A 15,000-nucleotide genomic window follows, 5' to 3' on the forward strand; every position below is an offset into this window, starting at 1 on the left:
GCGTTAAATTGAACTGAATTGAGAGAGAGTGAGAGGGTCAGAGAGACACAGAGCGAGAGGGAGCAAGACAGAGAGAGAGAGAGAGAGTAGGAGAGGGGGAGAGAGAGAGAGAGAGGGGAGGTGAGAGAGTAGGAGAGGGAGAGAGAGAGAGAGAGAGGGTGAGAGAGAGAGAGAGAGGGTGAGAGAGTAGGAGAGGGGGAGAGAGAGAGAGAGAGAGGGGATGAGAGAGTAGGAGAGGGGGAGAGAGAGAGAGAGAGAGAGAGAGAGAGGGTGAGAGAGTAGGAAAGGGGGAGAGAGAGAGAGAGAGAGAGAGAGAGAGAGAGAGAGAGGGTGAGAGAGTAGGAGAGGGGGAGAGAGAGAGAGAGAGAGAGAGAGAGAGAGAGAGGTTGAGAGAGAGAGAGAGAGAGAGAGAGAGAGAGGGTGAGAGAGAGAGAGAGAGAGAGAGAGAGAGAGAGAAAACAGGAATATATTTTTCCACTCCTCTTCCTGAATAATACAGAACCCCAGTAGGACTGGACCTCAGGATCTGTTCTGTCCCACAGACCTGGGAAGAGGGCAAACGCACATGTGTGTGTGTGTGAGGAAGTGAGAGAGTGAGTGAGAGTGTGTGGGTGTGTATGAATGTTGGTGTGAAGATTGTGTGGTATAGAGGAAATGCGTGAAGAGTATGTGAAGGGGAAGGGTATGTGTGTGTGTGTGTGTGTGTGTGTGTGTGTAACTCTGTGGCTATCTTCAGAGCAGATGGCAGTCCTTCCTCTGCCCCAGGCTGTATAAATAGTGCAGTGGGAAATCTGTTGTTCGGACTGGGAAGGGCAGAGGGACGTGTGTGTTAGAGGTCTTCACGGGTCAACCCAAACCCGAATACCCAAGACCCAACCGCCGAGCAGGTCCGGGCCCAACATGTCATCTCTTCCCTCTGGTCCGAATGGGGTCCTTTTTGGTTGTCGTCAGGTCTATGTAACTACAGCTGATAGACCCGGGTGGACCCAAATAGATCCGACCACGGCTCTGCATAGCCTTTGGCATATTTATTTTACGCTAAAATTGCTAATATAGCTGAAGTGAAATACGATTAACTCGTCATCTGTTTGATCATTACAATGTAACAACATAAAGCAGCACCTCGGTCACCAGAAAATGTTGATTTTCTTGGGCCATGAAGTTGTGGCTCAGTGTGTCTGAACCACAGCTTCTGTCTCCCAGGACAGTTTCCTTCCACGAAACACTACATCTAAACTCCCATATCCCTGCAAGCATCCTAAATGACGCCATATTCCCTACATAAGTCCACTACTTTTGACCAGCTCTCAAAAGTAGTGGACTGTATAGGGAATAGGCTTCCATTTGGGACATCCCTTGTGTAAAGCAGACATCACTCCTCACGCTTCGTGTTGAGTTGAACCAGCAGAGAAACATGTGTGCGTTGTTGAGTGCTCTGGCCCACTGGTGTGATTCAGGACTTGGAGAAGGTAGCGTAAACATGACTGAGAGACGAAACGGGTGGATCCTGACTCCTGAAGTCTCTGTAACCACAGAGCTCTAAGCCAGAGAGCAGGGGTGTGATAGATGTATCATAACATGGTAGTAAAGGGTTATTAGCTCATTATAAAGAGGTTATAGCGGGTCTAATAACAATCTACATTATAAGTACTGTCGGTAGTCAGTGTCTGTACTTGACAGAGTGTGTGCCTGGGATGAGACAGGACTGTGTTTACAGGGCTATTTGACTGTTCCACTAAACGAAGGGGAAACTGAGTGTGACTGTTTGATAAACAGAGTGTGTGTGTGTGTGTGTGTTCCCACGTGTTCATGTGTGTGTGTGTGTGTGTGTGTGTGTGCGTGTGTTTGTGTGTGTGTGTGAGACACTAGCATCAGCATGACAGGTGGACAGACAGGGAGTCCTCCCCTAAGTGTTCTCTACCGTTGAGAACACACACACACACACACACACACACACACACACAGTCTGATTTTTTTTTATTTTTTTTATTTTACCTTTATTTAACCAGGCAAGTCAGTTAAGAACAAATTCTTATTTTCAATGACGGCCTGGGAACAGTGGGTTAACTGCCTGTTCAGGGGCAGAACGACAGATTTGTACCTCGTCAGCTCGGGGGTTTGAACTCGCAACCTTCCGGTTACTAGTCCAACGCTCTAACCACTAGGCTACCCTGCAAAAGCAAGAAGGAATTGCATGAGAGAGAAACGAAGTGTAGAGCAAGTGTATACGTGATTGCGAGCTTTGTATGTCAGTGTGTCTGTGTGGGTGTGGGTCTAAGCGTTCCCTGGAACCCCACTAGATTCTCATCTTCCTTGGCTCCTTGGACACGATGTGGCTGAGTGGTTTCTATGGTAACTCCCCTGGCAAACTTACCACCCCTCAGAGAAGGGGGGGGGGGGGGGGTACACTCTCAACAACAGAGTCCTTCTAAAACAAATACATATATGTGCCTGTGTGTGTGTGTGTGTGTGTGTGTGTGTGTGTGTGTGTATACGTGTGTGTGTGTGTGTGTGTGTGTGTGTGTGTGTGTGTGTGTGTGTGTGTATACGTGTGTGTGTGTGTGTGTGTGTGTGTGTGTGTGTGTGTGTGTGTGTGACTCATGCTAACCTTTCTGCACCAGCAGTTCTTTGGGTTCGTACTTCTCCACCAGGCTCTGAACCTGTTCCGGTTTGAGAGGAGGGTAGAGGATCTCGTTGAGACGAGGGTCTCTCTGTCGGACGTTTATAAACTCAGTCAGCTGCTCCACTGTCAGGTAGGGTTTGCTTTTAGCTCCACTAAACAAAGGACGGGAGAGATAGGGAGGAGAGAACAGAGGAGAGGAGATAGATAGGGAGGAGAGAACAGAGGAGAGGAGAGAGATAGGGAGGAGAGAACAGAGGAGAGGAGAGAGATAAGGAGGAGAGAACAGAGGAGAGGAGAGAGCAGAAGAGAGGAGAGAGCAGAGGAGAGGAGAGAGCAGAGGGGAGGAGAGATCAGATTGGAGGAGAGAGAGGGAGGAGAGAGATAGGGAGGAGAGAGATAGGGAGGAGAGAACAGAGGAGAGGAGAGAGCAGAGGAGAGGAGAGAGATAGGGAGGAGAGAACAGAGGAGAGGAGAGAGATAGGGAGGAGAGAGCAGAGGAGAGGAGAGAGATAGGGAGGAGATAGCAGAGGAAAGGAGAGAGATAGGGAGGAGAGAACAGAGGAGAGGAGAGAGATAGGGAGGAGAGAGCAGAGGAGAGGAGAGAGATAGGGAGGAGAGAGCAGAGGATAGGGATAGGGAGGCGAGAAGAGAGGAGAGGAGAGAGATAGGGAGGAGAGAGCAAAGGAGAGGAGAGAGATAGGGAGGAGAGAGGAGAGGAGAGGAGAGAGATAGGGAGGAGAGAGCAGAGGAGAGGAGAGAGATTGGGAGGAGAGAGCAGAGGAGAGGAGAGAGATAGGGAGGAGAGAACAGAGGAGAGGAGAGAGATAGGGAGGAGAGAACAGAGGACAGGAGAGAGATAGGGAGGAAAGAGCAGAGGAGAGGAGAGAGATAGGGAGGAGAGAGCAGAGGAGAGGAGAGAGATTGGGAGGAGAGAGCAGAGGAGAGGAGAGAGATAGGGAGGAGAGAACAGAGGAGAGGAGAGAGATAGGGAGGAGAGAACAGAGGAGAGGAGAGAGATAGGGAGGAGAGAGCAGAGGAGAGGAGAGAGATAGGGAGGAGAGAGCAGAGGAGAGGAGAGATATATACAGAGGAGATAGCAGAGGAGAGGAGAGAGATAGGGAGGAGAGAACAGAGGAGAGGAGAGAGATAGGGAGGAGAGAGCAGAGGAGATGAGAGAGATAGGGAGGAGAGAGCAGAGGATAGGGATAGGGAGGAGAGAAGAGAGGAGAGGAGAGAGATAGGGAGGAGAGAGCAGAGGAGAGGAGAGAGATAGGGAGGAGAGAGGAGAGGAGAGGAGAGAGATAGGGAGGAGAGAGCAGAGGAGAGGAGAGAGATTGGGAGGAGAGAGCAGAGGAGAGGAGAGAGCAGAGGGGAGAAGAGAGCAGAGGAGAGGAGAGAGGTAGGGAGGAGAGAGGAGAGGAGAGAGCATAGGGGAGGAGAGAGCAGAGGAGAGGAGAGAGCAGAGGGGAGGAGAGAAGAGGAGAGGAGAGAGATAGGGAGGAGAGAGCAGAGGAGAGGAGAGAGCAGAGGGGTGGAGAGAGCAGAGGAGAGGGGAGAGCAGAGGGGAGGAGAGAGCAGAGGAGAGAAGAGAGATAGGGAGGAGAGAGCAGAGGAGAGGAGAGAGATAGGGAGGAGAGAGCAGAGGAGAGATAGGGAGGAGAGAGCAGAGGAGAGGAGAGAGATAGGGAGGAGAGAGCAAAGGAGAGGAGAGAGATAGGGAGGAGAGAGCAGAGGAGAGGAGAGAGATAGGGAGGAGAGAGCAGAGGAGAGGAGAGAGATAGGGAGGAGAGAGCAGAGGAGAGGAGAGAGATAGGGAGGAGAGAGCAGAGGAGAGGAGAGAGATAGGGAGGAGAGAACAGAGGAGAGGAGAGAGAAGCCGGGGAACAAGACATGAGCGAGAGAGAATTCAAGAGGGCGAGAGATGAGGAGAGAGGGAGAGGAACAAAGGATCAAAATGTGGCGTTGAAGTAAATGATGAGATCTGATTAAAAAACCCTATCGCGTTCACATCACCTTTCCCTCTCTCTCTGTCTCTCTCTCTCTCTCTCTCTCTCTCTCTCTCTCTCTCTCTCTCTCTCTCTCTCTCTCGACTTTTCTCAAATGTGGATTTGTGAGTTTAATTTGCGTTGGCTGCTCTGGCGTAGAGCCTTATCCAGCGGGCAGACACCAGTAGCCTCTGAGGACAGCTAGAAGTGAAAAAGCCCCCCCCCCCCCCCCCCCCCCCCCCCAAAAAAAGACACCAAAACACAAACAGCAGCAGACTGCTCTAAATTGTGGCAATTTCGTTTCAACTCAGTGAGAATTGATTTAACAATTAACAGGACTTTTCCACGCTGAAGAATGATAAGTCTTCAGGCGAGCACAAGATATCATTTTGGACAGCAACCATCCATTCCATAGTGTCTCTCTGTCTCTAACATTTTTACTTGGAATAAATGTGTGCATTTTGCTGTGTCTACGATGTTATCACAAACCTTAATAATGCTGAAGTTTAGCTTAATGCTGCAACCAGCAGTTGAAACAATAACAAAGCACCTGCCCCGCCCCTGTTTCGGTAAAAAGCTGAGGGGTGATGGGCCTGAAGAAATGTCACCCCACTCAAATTCATAGAGAGACCTATGGATGCAAAGACTGACCATCCACGATGACAGTCTCAACTATTTCAGGCTATATGGTCTTTGTTTACATTTACTTTGTTTACAAACATTGGAGTAAAACAAGCTAACATTTTGGGTTCCGATGGGGTACGACAGTTAAACTAAGATCATGAGGCATTGTGCATGTGTGTGTGTATGGGACATGCTGAGGGCCAGTTGTCTTACACGTCAGAGAAGATGTTGTCTAGCTCTGGTCGAGGACATATGTTGGTGAGGAACACTTTGTAGACCTCCGGAGTGAAGTCCTCTTGAGGGATAGAGTCACTCTGGAGAGAGAGAGAGAGAGAGAGAGAGTGGGAAAAAACACAGACAAAATGGATGCACAGTGAACTTGGTTCCAACTCCATCGATTAAGGAAGTATATTTACATTGATCGAACTGAAATGGAATTGAACCCATACCGACCTCGGTGGTTAGAGCGTCTTAGGACACACCCAGACAAAACAGAGCATAACAACACTGCTGAGGGAGAAAAAGTGTTGAGAAGAAGGGATGGAGGAGGAGGATTTTAAAATGCTGCTCGGATCGTGTTTGTATGAGAGTATCATTCTGAAGGCCAGCCAGTGTGTGTGTGTGTGTGTGTGTGTGTGTGTGTGTGTGTGTGTGAGCGTGTGCAGTTGTACGAGTCTTTCTGAAGGCCAGCCAGTGTGCAGTCTTTCTGAAGGCCAGCCAGTGTGTGTGTGTGTGTGTGTGTGTCTGTGTGTGTGTGTGAGGAGTTGAGATTTTAAGAACTAACGTTTTGTTTTAATTAATAGCACATTTCAACAACAACAAATCCCAGCTGATCTTCAATCACCTATACATCTCTCTCCTCTCACAAGGCAGCTGATTATTTACACCATGGTTTACTGTGTGTGTGTGTGTGTGTGTGTGTGTGTGTGTGTGTGTGTGTGTGTGTGTTTGTGTGTGTGTGTTTGTGTGTGTGTCAGGCCTTCATGGTTGAATTGCTGCAAAGAAACCACTACTAAAGGACACCAATAATAATAAGAGACCTGCTTGGGCCAAGAAACACGAGCAATGGACATTAGACTGGTGGAAATCTGTCCTTTGGTCTGATGAGTCCAAATTTGAGATTTTTGGTTCTAACCTCTGTGTGAGATGCAGAGTTGGTGAATGGATGATCTAATCTACGCATGTGTAGTTCCCACCGTGAGGCATGGAGGAGGAGGTGTGATGGTGTGGGGGTGCTTTACTGGTGACACTGTCTGTGATTTATTTAGAATTCAAGGCACACTTAACCAGCATGGCTACCACAGCATTCTGCAGCAATACGCCATCCCATCTGGTTTGGGCTTAATTTGACTATCATTTGTTTTTCAACAAGACAATGACCCAACACACCTCCAGGCTGTGTAAGGACTATTTGACCAAGAAGGAGAGTGATGAAGTGGCGCATCAGACGACCACAATCACCTGACCTCGATCCAACTGAGATGGTTTGGACTGAGTTGGACCGCAGAGAGAAGGAAAAGCAGTCAACAAGTGCTCAGCATATGTGGGAACTACTTCAAGACTGTTAGAAAAGCATTCCAGGTGAAGCTGGTTGAGAGAGTGCAAAGCTGTTATCAAGGTAAAGGGTGGCTACTTTGAAGAATCTAAAATCTAAAACACTTTTTTGGTTAGTACATGATTCCATATGTGTTATTTCATAGTTTGGTGTCTTCACTACTTTTTACAATGTAGAAAATAGTAAAAAATAAAGAAAAACCCTTTAATGAGTAGGTGTGTCCAAACTGTGTCCACACTTTTGACTGGTACTGTATGTGTGTGTCTGGGGGAGGATTTGTGTGTGTGTTAAGGAGCTTTTTCACTCCTCAGAGCTAATTGCTTGCTATTCCTTGCAGACAGTGTTCGTTTACTGTGACGAACAGCACATTAGTGGAACGACAGAGAATACAATACGTTTCTCCCCTGTGACTGGAGGAAACAACTCCTGTCATCACAGACACACACACACACACACAGAGACACAAACACAGGGACACAGACACACACACACTCCCTGGGGCTCATCTGTATCAATACGACTGAGCCAGAAGCTCTTATTATGGGAAGGCTACATGCCTATAAAGGAGGAATTCACACAAATGATATTCCCTGAAAAGCAATTATGATCAGATCTTCTGGGGTAGGGAAACGTTACAGTGTGGATGAACGAGAGAGAGAGAGAGAGAGAGAGAGAGAGAGAGAGAGAGAGAGAGAGAGAGAGAGAGAGAGAGACAGAGAGAGAGAGAGAGAGAGAGAGAGAGAGAGAGAGTGGGAGGGAAACAGGGATAGATACTGTAGGTAGAGTAAGTGAGTAGTAGCACTAGATAATAAGCTAGTCTTACCCGTCCAGAAGGGAGGTTGCAGTTCTCCAGAGCTGTCTCCACTCGTTTCCTGTCCGCCGAGAACATCCTGAAGATACTGATGAGACCACCCAGAACCGTTACCTCGTCATCACACACACACGGTACAGCGTCTCGCAGACCCATTCACACAGCGTCACACATCACACCCACATAGTCACAACATAAACACGGGATAACCTTTCCTATAGCCTCACACACTTTGGAGAGGCATTAATAGCTCACACATATAGGCAAGCTTTCATAGATACTTCATAGATACCCTTTCGTTAAGCCTCGCACAAATCACATAACCGTCCATGCAGGGCCTTCAGAAAGAATTCCCACACCTTGGACTTTTTACACATTACGTTTTGTTACAGCCTGAATTTAAAATGGGTTCAAATTGAGATTTTTTTTTGGGGGGGGGGGGGGGTCACTGGCCTACACACAATACCCCGTAATGTCAAAGTGGAAAAATGTTTTTCAAAAAATGTTAAGATTTATGTGAAGAAGAATGTTAAGAACATCAAACAAGTAAATAAGTATTAAACCACTTTGTGTATGTTAAGTCTAAATGCGTTCGGGAGTAAACATTTGCTTGACTCACTCTGTGTGCAATAATAGTGTTTAACGTGTTTTTTAAATGGCTACCTCATCTCTGTACCCAACACGTACAATTATCTGTAAGGTCCATCAGTCGAACAGTGAATTTCAAGCACAGATTCAATCACAAAGACCAAGGAGGGTTTCCAATGCCTCGCAAAGAAGGGAACCTATTGGTAAAAAAAAATAACATTGAATATCCCTTTGTGCATGGTGAAGTATTCATTACACTTTGGATGGTGTATCAATACCCGATACAGGTGTCCTTCCTAACTTAGTTGCCGGAGAGGAAGGAAACTGCTCAGGGATTTCACCATGAGGCCAATGGGGACTTTAAAACAGTTACAGAGTTTAATGGCTGTGATAGGAGAAAACTGAGGATGCTTGTCATCAGCAAGGACTAGGGAGTTTTTTTTCATCAAAAAATGGAATAGAGCTAAGCACAGGCAAAATCTTAGAGGAAAACCTGGTTTCCTCTGCTTTTCACCAGACACTGGGAGACAAATTCACCTTTCAGCAGGACAATAACCTAAAACGCAAGTACAAATATACACTGGAGTTGCTTACCAAGACGACATTGGATGTTCCTTAGTGGCCTAGTTACAGTTTTGACTTAAATCAGCTTGAAATCTATGGCAAGACTTGAAAATGGCTGTTTAGCAATGATCAACAACCAATTAGACAGAGCTTGAAAAATAAAAAATAAAATAATAATGTGCAAATATTGTACAATCCAGGTGTGAAAAGCTCTTAGAGACTTACCCAGAAATACTCACAGCTGTAATCGCTGCCAAAGGGGATTCTAACATGTTTTGACTAAGGGGTCTGAATACTTATGTAAATGAGATATTTCTGTATTTCATTTTCAATAAATTAGCAAAAATGTCTAAAATCATGTTTTCACTTTGTCATTATGTGGCATTGTGTGTAGATGGGTGGGGGAAAAACAATGATTTAATCGATTTTGAATTGAGGCTGTAAACACAATCAAACGTGGAGTAAGTAAAGGGGTATCAATTCAAACAACTTATGTCCTGGGAGGAAACTTCCTGTGTGGTGACGAATGGTACATACAAGAAACAAACAACATTGAACACACAAACATGTAGGCTACAACATAAAGGATTAGAAGCAGTCCAAGCAATCACAGGGTAAATAGACATATATACGAATACAAATAGGAACTTCCAAGAGTTAAAGAGTTTGATGGATGTTGTCTAGAAGTTGCTCTGCCCGATTTGAATGGGAGAGCTCTATACCTGCACCCGGAGGGTAGGGGGCTATACTGCTCAATCAGTGTGTTTCCCTTTCTTCCTCACTCGATTTTTGTAAATGTCACCGAGGGGTTCCTGGCTTTCTCCGATGACCTTCCCACTGATTCTTATTACCCTGTTCAATGGGTTCTGACTGGTGTTCCCTAGCGCACCAAAAACACCCCACAATACTAAAGGCTAAGATGGATTGCATAAAGCATTTATAAAATGCTTGGAGGATTTATTATTGTACATTGAACTCAATTGACATTTTGAGGAACGTGCTCAGTTTTTCTTTTGAATGAGAGCTTGTCGTCAATAATGCTTCCAAGCTATATTTCACTCGCAATATGATCCGTCTGTTAATCTCCCGCACTGGGATGGTTACGGTAGGTTGGTCTATTCTGAAATCAATGGTCAGGTCTTTGGTTTTGATTGCATTGGCCCCAGGTAGTTCTGGCTGAAAACCTGTCAATTTCCGCCTAGAGGCGCCCCACTGAGTTGCCTGCTGTTGCCCAGAGAATCCGATGCCTGAATTACATTCATGTTCTGGAGCTTATGACCCATTAAGTGAGGCTGGACTCTATTAAAGTCACTAGATACATCCACAAAGACCATCTGGACCTTATGTCCTGGGCTTCTCCAGGTGGATGTGGTCACAGAGCATTAGGGTCAGGAGTGCATCATCAACACCACACACTGGAGTGGATCTGTGTAAGAGCATACTTCCTGTTGTAGCTGGGGGAGAATCAGCCTTTCAAAGACCTTCATCACTAAAGATGTTAAAGCCAAAAGGTAGGTAGGCACTGTTGCAGTACCTTGCTCTTTTAGGTACTGGGCATGTGATGGATGAGGTCCATACTGCTGGGATGGAGTGTTTTGCCAGAGAGCAGTTAGAAAGGTCACAGAAAACACCTGCCAGTTGCTTATGGTAAACCTTCAGTAGGCGACCACTAATGTTGTCTGGCCCCGGGTGCTTTGTTTCGATTGGTCCTTTTAAATGCGGCTTCCACATCTTTCGGGTTGCAGCTCAACATTTGCTGCAGTGTGCGACATGTTCGATAGGTCAGAGATCACCTCCTCTCTTTCAATTGGTCAATTCTACTTCTAAACATTTTTTTTATTTGGAGCATGGTGTTTGTTGTTAAGCCCTGCCAGTGTTTTCACACCCCTCCAAGCATCTCTGGGTTTAGCCTCCTGAAAGAGCCTTCTCCTTGTACATTCTCTTGGCCTGTTTCATATACTTATTTCATTTGGATCTAATTCGTTTACCCTCAACCCTCTTGTTGCTAGCGATAAATGCTGTTTTCAGATCCTTTGTACACTGAGTGTAGAAAACACCAGGTGAATCCAGCTGAAAGCTACGATCCTTCATTGATGTCCCCTGTTAAATCCACTTTAATCAGTGTAGATGAAGGGGAGGAGAAAAGGTTATAGAAGGATTTTTTTTTTGTGAAATCTTTGAGACAATTGAGTTGTGGACTGTGTACATGTGCCATTCAAAAGGTGAATGGGCAAGTGCCTTTGACCCGGGGTGTGGTAGTAGACGCAAGTGCCTCGTAGAGTCCATGCCCCGATGAATTGAGGCTGTTCTGAGGGCAAACGGGGGTGCAACTCAATATTAGGGAGGTGTTCCTAATGTTTTGTACACTCAGTGTCTCTTTAAAGTTTTGGAAGGAACAATCATCTCCGCACAGAATGAAATGTAGTCAGTGATCGCTTCAGTGGCCTCCTCAAACGCTCCCTATGTGAACACACTGAACACACCACACTGTGCAGTCAAAGGCTCCCTATGTGAACACACTGAACGCACCACACTGTGCAGTCAAACGCTCCCTATGTGAACACACTGAACACACCACACTGTGCAGTCAAACGCTCCCTATGTGAACACACTGAACACACCACACTGTGCAGTCAAACGCTCCCTATGTGAACACACTGAACACACCATACTGTGCAGTCAAAGGCTCCCTATGTGAACACACTGAACATACCACACTGTGCAGTCAAACGCTCCCTATGTGAACACACTGAACACACCACACTGTGCAGTCAAACGCTCCCTATGTGAACACACTGAACACACCACACTGTGCAGTCAAAGGCTCCCTATGTGAACACACTGAACGCACCACACTGTGCAGTCAAACGCTCCCTATGTGAACACACTGAACACACCACACTGTGCAGTCAAAGGCTCCCTATGTGAACACACTGAACACACCACACTGTGCAGTCAAAGGCTCCCTATGTGAACACACTGAACACACCACACTGTGCAGTCAAACGCTCCCTATGTGAACACACTGAACACACCACACTGTGCAGTCAAACGCTCCCTATGTGAACACACTGAACACACCACACTGTGCAGTCAAAGGCTCCCTATGTGAACACACTGAACACACCACACTGTGCAGTCAAAGGCTCCCTATGTGAACACACTGAACATACCACACTGTGCTGTCAAAGGCTCCCTATGTGAACACACTGAACACACCACACTGTGCAGTCAAAGGCTCCCTATGTGAACACACTGAACACACCACACTGTGCAGTCAAAGGCTCCCTATGTGAACACACTGAACACACCACACTGTGCAGTCAAAGGCTCCCTATGTGAACACAATGAACACACCACACTGTGCAGTCAAAGGCTCCCTATGTGAACACACTGAACACACCACACTGTGCAGTCAAACGCTCCCTATGTGAACACACTGAACACACCACGCTGTGCAGTCAAAGCAGCCCTGTAAGATCTCACTGGCATAATTGTCCCTTCTTGTAGTTTGGTGCGACGGGCTGGGATTAGATGTAATTGTATTATGATCAGAGAAAAGGTATCTATCTTTTTTTTATACGATTGTATTTGATCTTTTATCGACAGTACAAAACATACACATACAAACGACGACATCATACAAACATCAACTACATCACACCTGTCCAGACCTATGACCCCCCTCAACCCCTATCTCCAGCGCCCGTGTCACTTTCCGCCACATGTCCTCAAAACGGCACCATTTTCTTTCTCTCCGTGGCCCACAAGCGCTTTCAATTTTTAGATTGTCAAGCATGTGACCTGTCCGTTGCGTGAAAGAAGGAGGATTGGTTGATTTCCCGTTTTGAAGTATCGTTTCTTTTTTGAAGATGATTGACGAGAAAAGTATTGTCCAACCCGTCGGGTACAGACGGATTAAAAGAACATTTACATTGTAATACTTCTTGACGGCCATCTTTCCAAATCTTTTGGGACTTTATAACATCCTCAGAAAGCATGAATTATTGAGTCGTTAGTGGTTTTACACTTCAGACATGACTCTGCCGTTGTGCTGTAGAATTTGCATTAATGTATACTTTATACTTTAGTTATGTTCCAACATTCCCTCTTTCTTACGCCAATATCAATATATTTTTTTATTATCTTGGTTCCAATATGCTATTTTTGTTTCTAAAAGATAGTCAGTTTGATAGGCTCTCTACAAGGTAGATAGCTTACCAATCATATGAACATCATTTTCTGACTCAAATTGTCACACCCTGATCTGTTTCACCTGTCCTTGTACTTGTCTCCACCTTCCTCCAGGTGTCGCCCATCTCCCCATTATCCCCTGGGTACTTATACCTGTGTTCTCTGTTTGTCTGTTGCCAGTTCGTCTTGTTTGTCAAGTCAATTAGCATTTTTTGTCTCAGCTCCTGCTTTCCCCCTGTCTCTCTTTTTTCTCGATGAGGTGAACACACTCCGTTATCACATCTGCTGCGCGATTGATGTTGCCAGAGGGTGGAATATAGACAATTACTACAGTCAGCTGGCCAAACTCGCGGGGGAGATATTTAGGTCTGAATGAGATGCATATTAACTCTAGATCAGGTGTACAACAGGATTCTCCTAGTTTAGCAGTTTTACTCCAAGCCTTGTTAATGTACTGACATAACTTACCCCCGTAGCACTTCCCACTGCTGTTCTGATCCAGTCTGGTGTCCCAAAGCCCTCTAAACTTAGTTCTGAGGGTTCCTATAAAGTTCCTGTAACTTAATTCCTATAACATCACACACACACATCACAGAACCATCCATATGACATCATACACACCACAGAAGCATTCATATAACATCACACACACACCACAGAACCATCCATATGACATCATACACACCACAGAACCATCCATATGACATCATACACACCACAGAAGCATCCATATATCACACACACACCACAGAACCATCCATATGACATCATACACACCACAGAACCATCCGTATAACATCACACACACCACAGAACCATCTATATGACACCATACTCCACAGAACCATCCATATAACATAATACACACCACAGAACCATCCATATAACATCATACACCGCAGAACCATCCATATAACATCATACAACCACAGAACCATCCATATAACACCATACAACCACAGAACCATCCATATAACATCATACACCACAGAACCATCCATATAACATCATACAACCACAGAACCATCCATATAACACCATACAACCACAGAACCATCCATATAACATCATACAACCACAGAACCATCCATACAACACCATACACCACAGAACCATCCATATAACACCATACAATCACAGAACCATCCATTTAACACCATACAACCACAGAACCATCCATATAACACCATACAACCACAGAACCATCCATATAACAACATACAACCACAGAACCATCCATATAACACCATACAACCACAGAACCATCCATATAACACCATACAACCACAGAACCATCCATATAACATCATACACCACAGAACCATCCGTATAACACCATACAACCACAGAACCATCCATATAACACCATACAACCACAGAACCATCCATATAACATCATACACCACAGAACCATCCGTATAACACCATACACCACAGAACCATCCATATAACTCCATACAACCACAGAACCATCCATATAACACCATACAACCACAGAACCATCATACCCCAGGAGACAAAGACATCCATTCACTCTTTATTATACAGGGAGAGCTTTGTCTTATACTTCCTGTTATACTTCCTTCTAACAGTACGCAGAGTAAATATTACATGTTAATGTTTGACTTTCCTCCTCTTTAATCTCTGTGTGGAGAGTTGTGGCGGTGATCCATCCATAAGCACATAAAGCTTTATGAGGACAGTCAAGCTGACATACGGCTGCACTGTGCTCAACCATGAAGCTAATAACCTAACGTGTTAGCTGAAAGATGTCTCTCTGCTCCTCTCTCCACGTCTCCACTTCTCTCCTCTGTCTCTCTGTTGACACTCAGTGTTTGCCATCATAGTTCTGAGTGAGGTTATGGCGGGGGCTTATAACCCTGCTTTTCTAAAAGCGGAACTCCTCTGTTAAAGAATAGTCTGGTTCATCATCACTCATGTACTTCAGAGTGGGAATCGCGCAGGGACACATGCACGCACACATGCGCGCGCACACACACACACACACACACACACACACACACACACACACACACACACACACACACACAATGAT

General features: G+C 45.7%; 1 protein-coding gene across 4 annotated transcripts in view; it reads right to left on the reverse strand.

Moving 5' to 3' along the window:
* The window catches only part of LOC110529236 (1-phosphatidylinositol 4,5-bisphosphate phosphodiesterase beta-1), a 274,505-nt gene that overhangs the window by 126,588 nt on the left and 132,917 nt on the right, over positions 1-15,000 (reverse strand). For all 4 annotated transcript variants that reach the window (XR_005052868.1, XM_036985415.1, XM_036985413.1 and 1 more), the window contains exons 7-9: positions 7,611-7,686; positions 5,446-5,546; positions 2,609-2,775 (exon numbers count right to left, since the gene is read on the reverse strand). Coding sequence is in view for 3 of the 4 variants with exons in the window: in XM_036985415.1 (XP_036841310.1) it covers positions 2,609-2,775; positions 5,446-5,546; positions 7,611-7,686 (344 nt within the window). In the remaining variant the exon portion in view is untranslated. The remainder of the gene's footprint in view (positions 1-2,608; positions 2,776-5,445; positions 5,547-7,610; positions 7,687-15,000) is intronic.

This window comes from Oncorhynchus mykiss, chromosome 8 (genome assembly GCF_013265735.2).
Source record: "Oncorhynchus mykiss isolate Arlee chromosome 8, USDA_OmykA_1.1, whole genome shotgun sequence".
Lineage (NCBI taxonomy): Eukaryota > Metazoa > Chordata > Actinopteri > Salmoniformes > Salmonidae > Oncorhynchus > Oncorhynchus mykiss.